This window comes from Ceratotherium simum, chromosome 3 (assembly GCF_057802395.1).
Source record: "Ceratotherium simum simum isolate JZ-2026a chromosome 3, ASM5780239v1, whole genome shotgun sequence".
NCBI lineage: Eukaryota > Metazoa > Chordata > Mammalia > Perissodactyla > Rhinocerotidae > Ceratotherium > Ceratotherium simum.
This window is the reverse complement of record NC_141902.1, coordinates 51,390,643-51,405,290: the sequence shown is the minus strand read 5'-3', so window position 1 is coordinate 51,405,290 and position 14,648 is coordinate 51,390,643. Positions and strand designations below refer to the sequence as shown.

General features: G+C 33.4%; 1 protein-coding gene across 6 annotated transcripts in view; it reads left to right on the top strand.

The window, feature by feature from the left end:
- The window catches only part of ZNF280D (zinc finger protein 280D), a 222,862-nt gene extending 208,540 nt beyond the window's left edge, over positions 1-14,322 (top strand). For 4 of the 6 annotated variants that reach the window (XM_087427606.1, XM_087427628.1, XM_087427610.1 and 1 more), the window contains 2 exons: positions 9,917-9,972; positions 12,384-14,318. In XM_087427606.1, coding sequence (XP_087283732.1) covers positions 9,917-9,972; positions 12,384-13,008 — 681 coding nt within the window. In that variant the 3' untranslated portion in view covers positions 13,009-14,318. Of the gene's footprint in view, positions 1-9,916; positions 9,973-12,383 lie in introns of all 6 variants that reach the window. The other 2 variants (XM_087427624.1, XM_087427618.1) reach the window with 2 other exon arrangements.
- Positions 14,323-14,648: the final 326 nt, after the last annotated feature.

The window sequence follows — 14,648 nt, the reverse complement described above, 5'->3', positions numbered from 1 at the left end:
GCGAAAAGAGGAGGATTGGCAACGGATGTTAGCTAAGGGCTAATCTTCCTCACACACACACAGACACACAAAACTGTCTTAAAGATGCCCAAAGAAATAAAGGGATTTGTGGAGAAAGTCAAAACAATGTATGAACAAAATGGAAATATCAATAAAGAGATAGAAAACCTAAAAAGAAACCAAAAAGAAATTCTGGAGCTGCAAAGTACAATAACTGAAAACGAAAAATTCACTAGAGGGATTCAAAGGCAGATTTGAGCAGACAGAAGAAAGAATCAGCAAACTTGAAGGTAGGACAATGGAAATTATTGAGTTTGAGGAAAAGGAAGAAAACAGATTGAAGAAAAGCAAAGAGAGCCTAAGGGAGTTGTGGGACACCATCAAGCAAACCAATGTACACATCACAGGAATCCCAGAGGAAGAGAGAGGGGCCAGAGAGGATGTTTGAAGAAATGACTGAAAACTTCCCCAAAGGAGTTCGTGATCACTAGACCTGCCCTGCAGGAAATGCACAAGGGAGTCCTGCAAGTTGAAATGAAAGGACACTACACGGTAACTTGAAGCTGTATGGAGAAATAATGATCTTGATAAAGGTAAGTACATGGGCAATATAGAAGCTAGTATTGTTGTAACAATAGTTTGTAACTGATTGTTTTCTACATGAGTTGAGACAGATAACATTTAAAGAAAAACATTATTAGAGTAAAAGCTAGAGTACTATAACTTTGGTTTGTAACTCAAAATTTTGTTTTCTACATAATTTGGAAGACTAATGCATTTAAAAAGAATTATTAGTTTACGTTTTGGGGGACACAATGTATAAAGATGTAATTTTGTGACATCAGCAACAGAAAGGGGTGGGAATGGAGCTGTAAAGGAGCAGAGTTTTTGTATGTTACTGAAGTTAAGCTGGTATAAATTCCAATTACAGTGTTACAGCTTTAAGATGTTAAATGTAATTCCCATGGTAACCACAAAGAAAATAGCTATAGAATAAACACAAAGGGAAATGAGAAAGGAATTTAAACATTTAACTACAAAAAATCAACTAAACACGAAGTCAGTAATACAGGAAATGAAGGCCAAAAAGGCATATAAAAAACAAATAATCACAGAAGTAAGTTCTTCCTTATCAGTAATTAATTTAAATGTAAATAGGTTAAACTTTTCAATCAAAAGACGGAGGTTGGCAAAACGGATAAAAATACATGATCCAATGATATGCTGTCTACAGGAGACTCATTTGAGATCCAAAGACACAAATTGAAAATGAAAGGATGAAAAAGATATTCCTTGCAAATAGTAACAAAAAGAGAGCAGGAGTGGCTTTACTAATATCAGACAAAATTGACTTGAAATCAAAAAAGGTTACAAGAGGGAAAAAAAGGGCATTGTATATTAATAGAAGTTTCAGTACAGCAAGAAGATATAACAATTATAAACATTCATGCACCTAATGACAGATACCAAAATATATGAAGCAAAAACTGACAGAATTAAAGGGAAAAATATACCATTCTACAATAATAGTTGAAGACTTCAGTACCCCACTCACAATAATGGATAGAACAGTCAAACATAAGTAAGGAAATAGAGGACTTAATAAACCAACTAGATATAACAGACATAAACAGAACACTCTATCCAGCAACAACAGAATACACATTCTTCTCAAGTGCACATGGGACATTTCCCAGGATAGACCATATATTAAGCCACAAATTAAGTTTCAATAGTTTAAAAAATATAGATATCATGCAAAGTATCTTTTCTGACCACATTGGGATGAAATTAGAAATCAATAACATAGGGAAAACTGGAAAATTCACAAGACTGTGGAAATTAAACAACATACTTTAAAACAACCAATGGAGCAAAGAAGAAATCACAAGGTAAATTAGAAAATATTTAGATAAGAATGAAAACAAAAACACAACATACCAAAATTTGTGGGACGCAGTGAAAGTGAGACTAAAGGGGAAATATAAAGCTATAAATGCTTACATTAAAAAATAAGAGCGATCTCAACAACGTAAGTATACAACTTAAGGAATTAGAAAAAGAAGGGCAAACTAAACCCGAAGCTAGCAGAAGGGAAAAAATAAGATTAGAGCAGAGAGAAATGAAATAGAGACTAGAAAAGCAATAGAGAAAACTAATGATAGCAAAAGTTGGTTCATTGCAAAGATCAACAAAATTGGGAAACCTTTAGCTAGATGGAATTTTTAAAAAAAGAGAAGACTCAAATTACTAAAATCAGAAAAGAAAGTGAGGACATTACTACCAATTCTACAGAAATAAAAAGGATTATAAGAGAGCGTTATGAACAATTGTACACCAAAAAATTGGATAACCTACATGAAATGGACAAATTTCTAGAAACACAAAACTTACCAAGACTAAATCACAAAGAAATAGAAAATCTGAATAGACCAGTAATTAGTAGGGAGATTGAATCAGTAATCAAAAATCTTCCAACAAAGAAAAATCCAGGACCTGATAGCTTCACTGTTGAATTCTACCAAGCATTTAAAGAACTAATACCAATCCTTGTCACACTTTTCCAAAAAATTGAAGAGGAAGGAACACTTTATAACTAATTCTGTAAGGCCAGCATTACCTTGATACCAAAGCCAGACAAAGACAATACAAGAAAAGAGAACTACAGACCAATATCCCTTATGAACATTGATGCAAAAATCCTCAACAATTTAGGAATAGAAGGAAACTACTTCAGCATAATAAAAGCCATATATGAAAAACCCACCGCAAACATCACTCACTGGTGAAAGACTGAAAGCTTTTTCTCTAAGATTAGGAACAAGGATGCCTGCTTCCACTACTTATTTTCAACATAGTACTGGAAGTTCTAGCCAGAGCAATTATTCAAGAAAAAGAAATAAAAGGCATCCAGATTGGAAAAGAAGAAGTAAAATTATCTCTGCATGTGGTATCATCTTATATATAGAAATCCTTAAAGATATCACACAAAAAAATTGTTAGAACTAATAAATGGATTCAGCAAAGTAGTAGGGTACAAAGTCAACACACAAAAATCAGTTGCATTTTGGGGCTGGCCCGGTGGCACAAGGGGTTACATGCGCGCACTCCACTGCGGCGGCCTGGGGTTCGCCGGTTTGGATCCCAGGCGCGCACCGACGCACCACTTGTCAGGCCATGCTGTGGCAGGCGTCCCATGTAAAGTGGAGGAAGATGGGCATGGATGTTAGCCCAGGGCCAGTCTTCTTCAGCAAAAAGAGGAGGATTGGCAGATGTTAGCTCAGGGCCGATGTTCCTCACACACACACACAAAAATCAGTTGCATTTCTATACACAATGAACAATCTGAAAAGGAAATTCCAAAAACAGTTCCACTTACAATAGCATCAAGAAAAATAAAATGCTTAGGAATTAACCAAGGAGGTGAAAAATTCGTGCAATGAAAACTACAAAATGTTGCTGAAAGAAATTAAAGAAGACATAGGTAAATGGAAACATAACACATGCACGTGGATTGGAAGACTTAATATTGTTATGTTGTCAGTACTACCCAAAGCAATCTACAGATTCATTGCACTCTCTACAAAAATCCCAAAGACTTTTGCAGAAATAGAAAAGCTCATCCTAAAATTTATATGGAATCTCAGGGACCTCAAATAACCAAAACAATTTTGAAAAAGAGGAACAAAACTGGAAGACTCACACTTATTGATTTCAAAACGTACTACAAAACTATAGTAATCAAAACAGTGTGGTATTGGCATAAAGACAGAGCAATAAACTAATGGAATAGAATAAAGAGCTCAGAAATAAACCCTTACATATATGGTCAAATGATTTTTGACAAGGGGACCAAGACCAATGGGAAAAGGACAGTCTTTTCAACAAATGGTGCTGGGAAAACTGAATATCCACATGCAAAAGAATGAAATTGGACCCTTACCTAAAACCATATGCCAACATTAAGTCAAAATGGATCAAGGACCTAAATGTAAGACCTAAACCAATAAAACTCTTGGAAGAAAACTTAGGACAAAAGCTTCACAACATGAGATTTGGCGGTGATTTCTTGATTATCACACCGAAGGCACAGGTAACAGAAGAAAAAATAGACAAATTGGACTTAATGAAAATTCAAATCTTTTGTACATCAAAACACACTATCCACAGAATAAAAAAAACCCCACAAAATGGGAGAAAATATTTGCAAATCATATATTTGCAAATCATATACCTGATAAGGGATTAATATCTAGAATATATAGAGAACCCCTAAACTCAACAACAAAAAAAACGGTTGAAAAATGGGTGAAGGACTTGAACAGACATGTCTCCAAAGAAGATATACGAATGGCCAATAAGCACATGAAAAGATGGGCAACATCACTAATCATTAGGGAAATGCAAATCAAAACTACAATGAGATACCACCTCACACCCATTAGGATGGCTACTATCAAAAACACAGAAAACAACCAGTGTTGACAAGGATGTGAAGAAATTGGAACCCTTGTATACTGTTGGTGGGCATGTAAAATGATACAGCCACTGTAGAAAACAGTATGGCAGTTCCTAAAAAAATTATATGATTCAGGAATTCCACTTCTGGGTGTATACCCAAAAGAATTGAAAACAGAGACTTGAAGAGATATTTGTACACTCATTTTCATAGAGCAGCATTCACAATAGCTAAAACGTGGAAGTAACCCAAGTGTCCATCAATGGATGAATGGATAAGCAAAATGTGGTATATACATACAGTGGAATGTTATTCAGCCATAAAAAGGAAGGAAATTCTGCAATATGCTACAACATGGATTAACCTTGAAGACATTATGCTAAGTGAAATAAGCTAGTCACAAAAAGACAAATACTGTATGATTCCACTTTTATGAGGTACTTAGAGTAGTCATAATCATAAAGACAGAGTATAGTGGTGGTTGCCAGGGACTGGAGGGAGGGGAGAATGGGGAGTTATTACGGAGTATAGAGTTTCACTTTTACAGGTGAAAAAGTTATGGGGATGGATGGTGGTGGTGGTTGCACAACAATGTGAATATTTAATACCACTGAACTGTACACTTAAAAATGGTTAAGATGGTAACTTTTATGTTATATGTATTCAACCACAATGGAAAGAAGAAAAAATACAAAAGCTTGTGTATAGGGGTACACATTTTTCCTCTTACCTCAGGTTGCAATATGGCTTGACATAGCCCTAATCCCAGCATAGCACTAATCCCATACATCACAATTTTTGAGACTATTGTGTATGCCGAGCCAGGAAGTGTACTATGATTTCTTTTTCTTTCCTATACCTCCTTTTATTTTTCTGCAGTAAAAAATATATATCTTTTTTACTTGTTTGTCTAGTTTTCTGTGCACCTAATGCTACTTTTTTGTAAATGTGATTTATCTGTCTAATGTTTGGAAGTATTTCTTCCAAATATTCACATACGTCAGAAAAAAAATTGTTAGAGGGTCTGAAGATCTCCTCTCAGAGCTGCTTTAATTTAAACCAGTGGCTGTCTGAGTCTGGTGTACAATTTGTTGTATCAGAATTTTTCCTTTGCCACTTTCTTGTGTTGGATGTCCTGTTTCCTGAACATGCGTTCCTCTTTCCTTGGTTTAATCCTTATTTTGGTGAAAGGTACACCTCAGAAGGGATGCATCTTTTTTCACTCTTTGAAGATCTAAAACTATGTTTACTTGAATTGATAGTTTGGCTTAAGTACACAGAAAACAATTTTCCCATGCAGTTTTGAAAGTATTGCTTTTGTTAAGTCTGATGCCATTCTTGCTTCAGTTTCTTTTTTTTTTTTTTTTTTGGTGAGGAAGATTGGCTGTGAGTTAACACCTGTTGCCAATCTTCCTCTTTTTGCTTGAGGAAGAGTGGCCCTGAGCTAATATCCGTGCCCATCTTCCTCTATTTTGTATGTGGGTTGCCTCCACAGCGTGGCTTGATGAGTGGTCTAGCTCCATGCCCAGGATCTGAACCCACAAACCTGGGCCACCGAAGCAGAGTGCGCCGAACTTAACCACTACGCCACCGGGAAGGCCCCTCCAGTTTCTTTGTATTTAGGTTATTTCATTCTTTCTGGCAACTTTAGTGGTTATCTCTACCTCTGTTGTTTTGAAATTTCACAGTGATATGTTCACGCATCATCCTTTTTTCATTCATTATGGTAGGCATTAGACAAAGCCTTTGTAATTTAGATATTTCTGTTTGGGGGAAGTTTTCTTGTATTATTTATGTGGTAAATTTTCACTCTTATTTTCTCTGTTCTCTTTTTTTTGGAAACTCCTATTGATCTAACATTTTACTTCCAGCATCAGCTCCTCTAATTGTCTGATACTTTCTTTTTTGCCTTCCATCTTTTTGTCTGTTTAGTTCAATTTTTTTTTTTTGAGGAAGATTAGCCCTGAGCTAACATCTGTTGCCAATCTTCCTCATTTTTGCTGAGGAAGATTGGCCCTGGGCTAACATCTGTGCCCATCTTCCTCTGCTTTATATGGGGATGTCTGCCACAGCGTGGCTTGATAAGCAGTGTGTCGTTCTGTACCTGGGATCTGAGCCTGTGAACCCTGGGCTGCCTAAGTGGAGCACGTGAATTTAACTGCTATGCTACTGGGCTGGCCCCTAGTTCAATCTTTTTAAAAAGATTTTCTAAACTTAATTACTTATTTTAGTTGCCATATATTTAATTTTGAAGAGCTCTTTAATTTTTTTTTTCTCAATTGTTCTGTTTTCATAGTTTTTGTTCTTGTTTAATGGATGCAATAACATCTCATACCTCTCTGGGGATATTAAATATGTGTTAATTATACATGTATTTTTTTCTTTTGTTCCTAGCAATATCTCTGATAGCTCCAGGCCCCTTTCTTTATTCATTTTTGTTCATTTTGATCTTTCTGATGTTAAAGGATGTCTTAAAGGACAGCCAAGGATGTGTCGTGATCCTTGGCTGTCCATTCGTATTAAAGAATGAAGCGCTAAAAAGTTCACTGAAACACCATAGTTTTGGATGGGGACAGGGCTGTCTAGTATAGCCATTCAGGTTGTGCACTGCAGAACTCCAGATGGCACTATTAACATATACTCCTTGGTACTCTCAAAAATTACTGATAGTTACCATATTAAAAATTAAAATTCTGAAATTTAAAAAATATTGTTACTTTAAAATAACAATAATAACTCCCATGTGTTAACATAAGTAACATATTTTCTCTGAAAAATAACTATTTTCCAAAACAAAAGAAATTTAATGAGAAGAATTGCATTGTTTTATGCTTTTACATATCTCTTTAATGTCTAGTTAAATAGAAGAAAACTGAATTCTCTTGTTTCTGCATTTAGTTTGTTGTGACATGTTATTTTGGTTGAAATATGTGAAGACTATTCAGCCTCACCCAGTACTTTAATAATCTTTTCAGATAACTGTGATTATTCCTCTTTGATACTACATCAAAAGTAGATAAGTAGAAGTTTTCTTAAAGGTTTGTTGCAATGTGGAAACTAACTCTATATCACTGAACTTTTTCTTCTGAACAATTAAAATCTATTGTTCTGTTTTACTCTTTGATTGGATCTTTTATCCACGGATGATTTATAATGTCATGCACTGGTCATTTGGAAAATATTGCTTCACTGAGTTACTTAGATCTTCAAGTGTTGACATGTTTCATTATGTAATATCAAGTAATCACATTCATTAAGATTAGCATTAACCTCATAAATAGTGGATAGAGGTTTTCCAAAATTTAGTTTTTGCTTGAATTCTATTACTGGCAACAAATATTGTCAGTTGTTTTCTTTGATGTGACAGGCTCACTTTTTCAATTTTCAAGAAAATGTCTACCAAATACCTAAGTCTAAATTTCTATAGTTTGGCAGTCATTCTTTAAAATAAAAATGATGTTCCATGAAAAAAATGTGGCTAAGTTCAGCTTACAACTCAGTCACAGACTCAAGTGTTTTCAGTACGTAATAGCAGTGCTTTATGCATACTTCATATTTCATCACACACAATATTAAAAAGACATGAACTCAAGGATTAATTTTTACTAAAATTAATTTTACTGCTGGTGTGTGCTGGTGAGGAATACACTGATTACTAGTACAATTTTGATTTGGTGCCACTGCCTTGATTCGTGTTAAGATGCCAGCAGTTTTATTCACCACTGCTTTTGTACCAAGAGTTTTAACCTCATATGCTTCCTGAAAGTGTCTTGGAGGCCCCAGATGTCTGAACCACACTTGGAGAACCGCTGACATGGATAATAATGTAAAGGTTGCCTCCTGGATTAGCACACTGTACAACCTGCACAGTTCATGGGAATTGTTTAAACTTCAACACAGGAAAATCAGGTGCTGAGCTGACTGATTCTTTGATGGGGAGGATGCTCTCAAAGTCTTTATTGGAAATCTTTCCTTTGGGACTAATAATTTTCTTCAAAAAGGAATCTTTTAGATTCCACCTGGGGGTGGGAATTAAGAATGGGATGAAGAGTGATACCTCTGGCTGCTGGCATTCGGGGAGCAAGGGAGGGGGAGAAGCCCATGGGTCCTTTTATTCTGTTTATGAACCTTTACATAATTTTTCTGTTTTCTCTGGGTACCTCACGCCTGCCCTTTGCTGTTCCTGGTGTTCACAAGTCTAGACTGTCTCCAGTTCAGCAAGTTAACAACCTTTATCCTCTGTGGTAGGGGAAAGGTTAAGTACTTGTGAGAGTTGTAGAAAGAGCACTTAGATTTCTCAGCAGTCCTTGTGCCTCATTTTTACCTTTTATGTACTGGATATTGTACTGAATTCTTCCAAATACCAGATCTTTTAGGTTCTCTGGGCAAATTGATTCTCTTCTTCCACTCCCCACTGAGACATTTACTTGTAACTTCTTCCACACTGTGAAGTCAATTTTCACTCTTCCAGCCACTTTCCATCTAAAAATTTGAGATCTCTGACAATTAGTATGCTTTGGTATTTTATTGGTCTTTATGAGTGAAAGTGTTTTATTTCTTTGCCCTCATTTTAGCAGGGTTTTGGCAGAGTGGGGAAATAAATATATGTGATTACTACACTATTATCAATTTCACAGACTCGAGTCAATCAGTATAGTGGGTAAGAGCTAGACCTAGATGTGAATCTTCACTGCTTATTGTGATATTGCCTTGGGTTCTCTACTTAACCCACACAGTCTTATTTCTCATTTGTAAAAATGGAGTTTATAATATCCATTATGAGGATTAAATGAGATAGTGAAGGTAAAGTTCTTAATATACCTCTCACATCATATGTGCTCAATAATTGGTAACTGTTATAAACTATTTGGCTGGCCGCTGGCTTACTGAGGTTTTATTGTATTCTTTCCCTCTCATAAAACATTTGAAATAAGCAAAATATTCAAGTTGTCTCTCATTTAATATTACTCGGTTTGACAGTTTGGAAGGATTACTGTGACTCCAAATATGAAATGATAATTTCAGAAATGTTTTATCTGTGTCTGTAGTTAGAGAAAATATTTGTATAAAATACTGTGAATGCAACTTGTTGTTCAAATTCAAGTTATGTTTTACTAGTTTTCTATTCAAGCAATTGTAATTATGGCCCATATTTGAAAGAGAGTCTAAAGAAAGCAGATATTGTTACAACTGGATAACTGTTTCATGACCTTGATTCAGAAACTTTTGATACACTGAAATTCTTACAGATTTGTTTGAAAAGAATTTTTAAAATTCTGCTTTTAAATCTGAGAATTATTCTAGTACATACTTTAGATTAAGAAATTGTTTTTCTATTTCTTTGGTATATTGGATTGCACACTTAAGTTCCTTTTATCCAGAAAGTTTAGTATAATAAAAACAGTTACTTTAAGCATAGCCATGAATATAAAAGAAAAATGTTATTAATCATTTCAGGAAATTGCAAAACCTAATATGGCTGAAGGAGAAACAGAAACATCAAATTCTGAAAGGTAAATATAAGGAAAAACTGAATCTCTTGAAATTCAGATATATAAGATGATTCTTGAGCTGTGTTATTTCAGTTAATTGGCAAAGGGCTATTTAAATTTTTGTATATGGTGTTGCTTGCATTAATGACTTTTAATTATAATAAAATTTTGCAATTTTAATACAACAAAAATGTACTATAGATCCTTAGTTTTGAAATCTTTTAAACACGTAGAGTACATTTTATAAATTGTTAAGTTTTTAAATGTAGTTACTAGTAAGTAAAATGTTAACAGATTTTAATTGCTCCTATTAAATGAAAATGATTACAAGATGCTGCAGGTTACAAGATGGGGACAATTATTGCAAATAAGTAATCTTAAAATCTTTTTATTTTAAGTATTTTCAAAAAACTATAAGGATACTTCTGTGATGGAATCTCAACTTAAAAGTTTCAAAATTTAGGGATTGGTTTTTAAAAATTTAACGCTCAGGTAGAACACTAAACACAAGACATATCACAATCTTTTTAGTAAAAGAGAATCCAACATTCTAATTAGAACTTTATTTCAGATAAAGATAATTTTATTTTGTCTTTTAAATTAAATATTTTCCTTGTTTCTATCTTTATGCTATATACTTTACAGTAGCTTGCTTGTTAATCTGGTGAGATTAATCTGTTCCCCCTAAAAAGCAAATTATGGAATAAGGCCTTACGAAATTGTTTCTTAGACTTTACTAGAAAAGTTATCTAGCCCGTTCTTTACCTAGCATTTTTCCTAGAATTCTGGGAGGAAAAAGTTAACAAAAACTCAACTAAGGAGTTAGAAAAAGCAGACTAGTCACCTCTATATTATTTAACATTTTTTGTAAATTATAGTTAGTCAAATAAAATCTGAGCAAAAATAAGAATTGTGCAAATTTAAATGAGGAAAATATTATAATTTGTTTGCAGATGGTGTAATTGACCTATTAGATCCAAGAAAAAGAGCTAAGAATGATTGAAATTCATAATGAGAGTATTAGTTAAGGTAGCTTTGTGTAAAAATCAGAATCTTTACTATATACCAGTAACGTGATTATAAAACATAATGGACAAAAGAGTTAATTAATAATAATAACAAAAATGAGAAATGTGCAGGATCTAAATGAAGAAAAGCAAAAATTTACTGAGATAGAAAATAATATATTAATAACTTGCATGATAGGCCATTTTCCAAATTAATTTGTGAGCTTTATGAACGTTTAGTTGAAAATCCCAATGGGATTTGGTTTGGAAACTGACAAAGTTTAAAGTAAGATTCATATTTTTCTGTTTATTAATACTATAATTGATTTAATCATTGCTTTCTTGTTAGGTATTAGGTTTTTTTCTGTATTCACTATTTAAACATTGTTTTAATGAGCATCATTGTACAAATATCTTTTACATTTTTAAACTAGTAAATTTAAGGAGAAGAGTAGTAGAATGTGGGTGATTTGCTCTATTAGATAATAAAGTACATTGTTAATCTATAATGGTTAAGACTGTGTGGTGTTGGCCCAAAAATAGTCTAAAGAAAGACCAGAACAAAATAATAGCAGAGAAACAGCCTTATAAATATAATTTAGTAAATAGTAAACAACCAGTTGATAACCTTGCTTTGATATTTGGGCAATTTGAAGTCCAGGTGAATTAGTGTAAGAAATAAGATGCATGTAATCATTAAATTTATTTTTGGTAAAATAAGCCTCACTACATCTAGATAAGGGGCTGCAGATACTCATAGAAGTCTTTTGTTTCTAATGTTTTATTATTCACTAAATAGTTTCTGTTAACAGACCAGGGTAAGAGTAAACACACGGACACACACACTCATAAACATCTATGAATATAAACACACACAGATATATCTATGTATGTAAGCATATTGTATATTTACATATATTTTTTCAGGCAAGTATTTATGTTTTTTTAAATTAAGCTATTAAAAATTAGGTAAATGTTTGTGAATGCTTATCTGATTTTGCATAGGGAAAGAAACTCTAAGCCTAAGAGGATATATAAATCAGAAAAGCAAAATAAGTTTTCTCCAAATATATTCATTCCTTATGTAAAGTACTTTTACAAATTAATAATAATGCTTAAATTTTAACTAAAAACAGGAAAGGGTGTGAACAGATGAAAATTATAACCAGATCCAAAACCAGTCAACAGACTCCCCAGGTCTCCCTTTAATATGTGACTGGAGTTTTTCACTCTCTTGCCTAAAAAAACGGCCGCCTCCTAAACTGTAACATCATGGCAAGGACTAAGGATGTAGATTTTTTTTCTTTTTTATAGGCAAATATGCCTTGACTTTTTTTTATTTTTTAGAGCATGTCTTTATTTTGATAGTGTTCAAATACATTGTATTATGAGGGAATAGATAATAAGTGGCTTTATTTTTTTCAGTAAACAAGATAAAGCTTATTCAGAGGAAGAAAAACACGGATGTCATACAAATTCATTTGAAGGCTCATCAGCAACAAAAAGGGAAGAAAGCATAACAGTTTCAGATAAGGAAAATGATACCTGTCTTGAAGACCAAGAAACTGGCTCAAAGAATATCCTCAGTTACGATTCAAGTATTGGTGTAGATAAAGTGGAAAACGAAAAACAAATAGAGCACATTTGTCAGGAAACAGAGTTGAAGATGTGCCAAAGTTCAGGAAACATAATTTCATGTGATCAGATTGAAGATCACAACTCTAGTGAAGCTAGGTTTTCTTCGAAGAATATTAAGGATTTGCGCTTAACATCTGGTGATGTTAGCATTGATCAGTTTTTGAGGAAAAGAGATGAACCTGAATCTGTTAGTTCTGATGTTAGTGAGCAAGGCAGTGTTCATTTGGAACCTTTGACTCCATCAGAGGTACTTGAGTATGAAGCCACAGAGATTCTTCAGAAAGGTAGTGGTGATCCTTCAGCCAAGAGTGATGAAGTAGTGTCTGATCAAACAGATGACGCTCCTGGAGAAAATAGCCCTAGCACAACAGAGACAACAGTAGACCTGGCAGATGAAAAAGAAAGAAGTTGAATTAATTAGTCATTCTAAGTTTTAGTGTACCAACGGTAAGAGCATTTGGAACAGTGCTATCAGGTGAGCTCAGCGGTGCCGTTGTAGAGTTCAGAAATAGAAAAACGTGAGGGAGGTCATTCATACACTTTACCAGTATGTTCAACCTAGGTTATTAAAGAAATCAATTCACCAATAATAGCATGATTAGTATGGATTTCCAAGAGGTTTTTAAAACATGAATAGGATTTTAATGAACGTTAAGTTTGTAATGGAAAAGTCTCGTTTAACAGTTTTCAAGGAAATGGAACTTGGTTGCCAATATGAATTGATTATTAGAATATTAGTTATATTAATAAAGCTTTTGAAACTTCCATCAGTCCTAAGCTAGAAATCCTTATTACTGATATATCCTTTTCAATTAACTTGAAGAGATTAGGAAACCACATACCTTTTGAGAATAATTGATTTAAAATAATGGCTGATTGGCATTGTTAATGAAGCCTTTATTTTGAGTATGATGCTGGTAAATGGAGCATGCTTAGAGTGCTAAATTAATTGATCTAATGAGAATTTGGATGAACATAAACTTAATTTTGGATTTAATATAACATTCCAGACTGTCAGAAGCATGTAAACCGAATATTTGAATCTGTGTACCTCCATACAACTGTTAGCCTGCCAAGCTGTAAGCTTACCTTAATTAAACTTTCAGTGAAAGTGAAATTATTAAAATATAAATTTATATTTGTGCTTTTTGTCAGTGTGTAAGCTGTGCGGCACTCCCTTGATGTACTAGTTGTATAAAGTAGAAACACGTTGTTGAAACTCCTGTAGCTATTATGCTTTTAATATTGTTTTAATGATCTTCTTTAGAAATAGACCCATAAAAACGGTCTGGAAACCAAACCAAAGTATGGTATAATGTAGATATTGTAAAGCAGTAAACTGAAAACATGTCCCGGCATGAATTCAGCCATGTTTAAGTGACTTTTTCTTTAGCTGTAAAATAGAAACTTCAGATGGGACCTAAAGCAGTGATGTAAAAAATTGGTTTGGGATATTTAGCCTAATTTATCCATAAGATGGCTGCTAAATTGATTTTTCAGTTGTTTTCTATCATTTAGAAAATAATAGATATAGAAATGAATAATATGAATAACAGTAGTTTGCTTTGAAGTACTAATAATCTTTTATTTAAAATGCTACATTTTTACTTCTTAAAATGTGCTTTGAATTCTTAAGTTTTGTTTCACTGAATGTTAAATGTTTTAAATGGCTATTAAAATTATGCTGTATATAGTAGTTTTTGAGTAAATATTTGCAATAAAAATCTGTCTCTGAATAATTTTATTTTCAGAAAACTGCTTGAGTCAGATTACCTTTGGCACCTTTAGAAACAATATACTTGTTCAAGGAAATTTCGTGTTAAAGTTAGTGGTAGCATTTCATTCTGTATCCTTTAATTGATGCATGATGTGTTTTAAATTAGGACTTAAAAGTACAGGGGAAAATACTGCTAACATTTACAGAGAATAAATTTGCTTTATAAATTCTTTTACTTCAAGAGAAATATAATGTATAGTTTTCTATCTGCTCAGTAAATTAAAGAGGCTAAATAGGCAAAATATATTATTGACTTATTTACTTGAAATTTTTTG